We start from the raw sequence: 5,248 nt of genomic DNA, 5'->3' as shown, positions 1-5,248 counted from the left end.
CTTGACAACAGGAAGGGCATCCAGCCTTAGAAAACCTGCCTCAATGACTTCTGTCTGACTCATGCAAGCATAGAAAAATGGACATTAAAATGATTGTGTGTGTTTGTGTGTGTATTGTTGACATAAGAATTTTATAAACTTTTGAGAGAATGTAAAATAATTCTTTTTGAAACAGTGGATCTCAAAAGCACACAGAGCTATAAATATTATTCATAGCTTTATGTGGTTTGAGATCCATTGTTCCCAAAAAAGAATTTCATACACACACACACACACACACACACACACACACGTATGTATGTATGTATGTTATGCAAGTTCCCTCATAGTTTCAGTCTACCAAATTCCACTCACAAGCCATTGATCAATCCAAGATTATTGTAGAAGGTACAATGGCTTCAATGCCATTCAGTGGGAATAAACTCAAAACCACATAATCATGAAGCAAACCTTTCCAATTCCAACCATGCAATCATATTTAAGTAAACAAAACATGTTTCAGTTGTCAGTTTATTGTTTTTTTTTTTTTATATGTTTATTAATTCCTTTAGGGCTGATTTCAACCTCTGTAAATCCCTACAAACTTTTCTTTAAATCTCGTTTCTGATCATCTCTATAATTTACCTGACACACTGCACAGAAGTGACCAATGGTAAAGGAGCCTCTTCACGGTCAGCTGTCATGTTGACCATGAATAACAGCCAAACATTCCTTAATTCACACTGCACCATCTTAAGAAAAAAAAAAGAAAGATGAAGGATGTCATCTAATACTACTCCAGATAATAGAGAAACCCAATTCCAGGAGGTAAAAAATGAAAGGATGTTCATGGTTGTAGTGCATTTGATAAGAATTAACTTGAAACTCAAACAGCAATTAAGGATCAGCACATAAGTCATTTAATAGAAACACATGACTTAGTGGTTAGAGTGTTGGACTCAAGATTGTAGGATTGTGGTTTCGATACCTGGCCCAGGCAATGCGTTGTGTTCTTGAGCAAAGCACTTCATTTCACATTGCTCCAGTCCACTCAGCTGGCAAAAATGAGTAATCCTGTGAAGAACTGGCATCCCATCCAGGGAGGAATATTTTTATGCCAGAGAAACCAGGAAACCAGCTCTATGCTTCTTATGGAGTCATGCGGACTAACCATGTAAGTTTAATACTTGGGATTAATAATCCAGTTCTATCTGGTACCCTATTCCCCCAAAATACTGTCCTACTTCACTAATTAATACATTGCTAATTTAACAGCTTAATTATAGCTCCCCTTATTTGTTTAACCCATATTAACATGTATAAATGTTGTAATTCTGTAATCATTTATGTTCTCTGTTGCATGCAACATCTTCATTTTAATTTACATTGCTTTTTTTAATTTTCTTCTTCATCTGTTTTTTTGTCATTATGCTTTTAGTTTTTATCAGTCATGTGATTTGTTTGTGACAGGTGAGGGTGGTGATTACATCTTTTTTGGTTAACCCCTTCAAATAACAGTAACCCCTTTAACTAAAGGTAAACATTTGGTATTAGTAGTTTTGCACTCTTAAATTAAAATTCCCTTTTGTGAATGCCCCAAGGAATGATTATATCAACACTAAAAGTTACACCAGTGGTTGTCATTCACCTAAAACAAGTTTCACAGCAGGTTTAAGTATGTTTGCAAACACATATCAGATGCTGTGAGGTGTGATATATAATTAGCATAGCTGTTTTATATATTTTTAAAGTTGTGTAATCTCTTAGTTAAACTTTTCTCTCTCTCTCTCTTATGAGGGTCACAGCAAGTTAAGTGTATAGAGTCACAGCAGTTTTAGTGGATATGGCATTATTGTGCCAGCTGGAGCATCACTGGTTCCTATCCTATTGCCTGCACATTGCAGTCTCTGGCAACAGTACTCCGCTTTTATTTAGCTGTAGTAAACATTGAGGCACTGGAGGAAGCACTAAGACTTCACTCCTTGACAGTTGCTGTTTAATCCGAGGTCAACCCTGATGGAGTAGAAATGTAATCAAAGGTATTTCATCCATGGTCTTCTCTTTACTTCGGGTTATGTAGGACAACATTATCTAATGTTTTTTTTACATTTTCCAAGACTGAGAGTGTGATTTGAGAGATAGAGAGATTTGATTGCTATTTTTAATAGGCCATGCACTCACACAGAAGTTCCCCTGGTAGTGCAACCAATGATGTCCTAATAATCCTCTCGATTAGGGAGTACTTAGTTTTATTCCTGGTAGCACAGGTGAGATAGTTCTAATAAGTAAATTAGGTCCTCTCTAACATTGACTTTTGGGTTCAAAATAAAAGACTGGGAGAAATTATGAACAGCATTCACTGCCAATAATAAGTTTCGAACTCCTGGGTTAAGGGTCAGTAATCGCTTAAAATTGTGTAAAAGCAATTATTTCCTGTAGTTTGGGGTTTTTTTTTCCTTCCTCTTTTTCTTTCTGTTTCATTTCATGCCTTCAATTAATTCTCTGATTGTCTGTTATGTATGTCTTTCTTTTCTTTTCTAATTAACTATATTTTCTTTACCTGTCTTCATTACAGAAATATGCCAGCTCTCCTAACTAATTATTTTCCTATACAGTACAAGTATACCCGACCAATTAGAAGAAATTATTTCTAGCTTGATTACACCACATTTTTTATTTTAAATTTTCCCTTTCAGAGTTTATGGTCTAAGCTGGGATATGCAGCACAATGCCAGGTAGACTGCGCCATTTTGCTCCTTTTTCTTTGCCCCTTCTTTCTTCCTGTCAGTATTTCTACTCACCAAATACTAATAGAATTCTGTATGGTTTCACACCGACTTCCATGCTCATGCATCATGTTAAAGCTGTTAGTTTGTGTACCTACCACTGTAACTACATAAAACCCATAAAGGGCCAGTTCACTACAGTTATGGGCCCAAATAATTGTTGACATCGTTTGCTAATTTCTGTCCTTGGAAAACCTAGCATGTTGGTTTATGTGCCCAGAATTCGCAGAATTTGATGTTATTTCTGACTGTTGTCCCTTCTCCCTCAGAGTGACACATATTTCAAAAAGTTACTATTTTGGTTGATTGCTCATTTTTTTGTTTGTTTGTTTGTTTTGTATTCTTAAAACATATTTCCCCCAATTAAAATGAAATAAAACCTAATAAATGCCAATTATCAACTTGAATGTGTACATATGAAAGTATGGTTGTGAGTTGTCATCTTTAATGACCATTGATGTGGAATTCTTGAGTCTAACAAGTGGGAGGCATGGATTCGACTGAGATATCATTCATCATTTGGTGATATTTTGATGTGAATTTCTTCTGATCTGTTTTCAGCTTGACTTCTACTTAATTCTGAAACCTAACTTTGAGAGATAGATAGGCTTACTACATACTGAACCCTCATTATTTTCATTCTTTCCTCCCTCAAATAGAAAAGCGATTATGAAATCCTATTTCTGAAGACCATATCTTTGTTCCCAAATACTTTCTACTGTTGGGATATACATCCTTTTCTAAAGAGCAACAATTCTATAATTGTCCCATTTTTATCTAGTGATCTTTTAGCCATTGATCTGTTTACCTGTAACATCGACTTCTTTGATGGTGTATTGATATCCGGTATAGACTGAGTATTACAGGTGTTAATTTACTATATCGTTATTCATACTTGAGTAACAGTTGTCTAATTTATTTCTATGCCAGCTCACCCATATTTGATTAAGGCCTTGCAATTGGAGGCAAACGATATTAAGTTTCAGGATGTTCGTATCGAGGTTGAAGGTATTTTCACTGTCCTCAACTCCTCTATCTCTTAAGGTTTACAAATTTTAAAATGTCCACAAGAGTTTCATGTTTTCTTAGAAAGAGAGAGATTTGAGAAATAAAGACATAATAGAATGTTACTCTTCCTCACTATGTTTTACTTTGTGAGTATGCAGCCCTATTATCTTTGGAGTTTTATTTCTGTTATATTTTATTTTTAAATTTTCTGAGAACTGCATGTAGAGTTTTTTTTTTATTTTAGTTATATCCATTTCTGGCTGATATCAGGAAATTGCATCATCATCATCATCATCATCATGCTTCCCTTTCTTTATTCTTGTATGGGTTGGACAAGTCTTCTCCAGCACTGCATCTTGTCATTTGTTGTGTCCTTTATAATCTCCTTTGTAAGGCCCATCCTTCTCAGACCGGCTTTCATCACCTCTATCCTCACCCCTTGGTCTTCCTCTTCCAAAGTTCACTCATCTTGGATTGTTTGATTCTTATTTACTCAACTGTCATCCCCTATATGCATCTCATTTCTATATTAGTACAGTATCCTGTCTTGCACACTGTATTCCTCTTATTTTCAGTTTTGGTTTCAGCTCATTCGTAGACATTAATGTTACACATCCTACAGAGTTTTCTCACCTCATTTTCTTCCAGTCTTTGCTCACCTCCACATGTTATATCTATGTTTCACTACCATGCAACATTCTACTTCATGCTATCACACAATCTGCCCTTCACTCAGAGAGTGAGTGAGCATCTTTTCTGCTAGTAGAGGAGCACCCTAAAATTTTCTACTCCATTTTTAATTCTGTTGCTTTTGGAACACTCTTCTTCACTGCAAATTAAGTCACCTAGTTAACAAAACTATTACCTTGTTCTAGGGAGCCCTTTGAATATTTGAAAGATTATTTTATAAATGCTCTTACTGCTAACTACTCCTGTGCATTTGCTGCATATGAAATCCTTATTCTTAATGAAACTGCCTGTGATCTCAATGCACCTCTAATGCAACCCTAATTAAAACTGGGTATGCCATATCAAATACCATCCTATTTATTTTCTGCTCATTAAGCATGGCTATTTCCCGTACAGCAGTAGAGACCCGTCTCCCATTTTACTAACTAAAATGTTTGTCTTTGCTAGGTTTACTTTAAGATAATAGGCTTTGCTTCCACATTTGGAATTTCTTGTTAACTCATCAACAAATCCAGCTTTGAAAACTAGGGCATCAGCGTACAGGAGTTTCCACCATAGCTCTACTGTTATGGCTTGTGGGACTATAATTTAAGGGGAGCGGGGTGAGAACTGAGCTTTGATGGACTCTTACCTGCATGCTAAATTCCTTGCTGAACTTATTGCTAACTTCCACCTTACTGACAGCATTTCTCGCAAGCCATTCGTCTATACCTAGTTTGCTGAGCAGCCAGCAGACAGCCAAGTGTGATAAACAGGATTTATTTATCACAGTCTACTTTAAGCCC

At 35.9% G+C, this 5,248-nt stretch overlaps 1 protein-coding gene across 2 annotated transcripts in view; it reads left to right on the top strand.

The window, feature by feature from the left end:
• LOC106870814 (MOB kinase activator 3B) overlaps positions 1-5,248 on the top strand; it is a 67,509-nt gene that overhangs the window by 26,818 nt on the left and 35,443 nt on the right. The window contains exon 2 of one of the 2 annotated variants that reach the window (XM_014917033.2): positions 2,676-2,714. The exons of the other annotated variant lie outside the window; for it this stretch is intronic. Coding sequence (XP_014772519.1) covers positions 2,676-2,714 — 39 coding nt within the window. The remainder of the gene's footprint in view (positions 1-2,675; positions 2,715-5,248) is intronic. 2 annotated transcript variants of the gene reach the window in all.

The sequence above is a fragment of the Octopus bimaculoides genome, chromosome 15 (genome assembly GCF_001194135.2).
Source record: "Octopus bimaculoides isolate UCB-OBI-ISO-001 chromosome 15, ASM119413v2, whole genome shotgun sequence".
Classification (NCBI taxonomy): domain Eukaryota; kingdom Metazoa; phylum Mollusca; class Cephalopoda; order Octopoda; family Octopodidae; genus Octopus; species Octopus bimaculoides.
The sequence above is the reverse complement of the archived record's forward strand: the minus strand, read 5'-3'. Positions and strand labels throughout refer to the sequence as shown.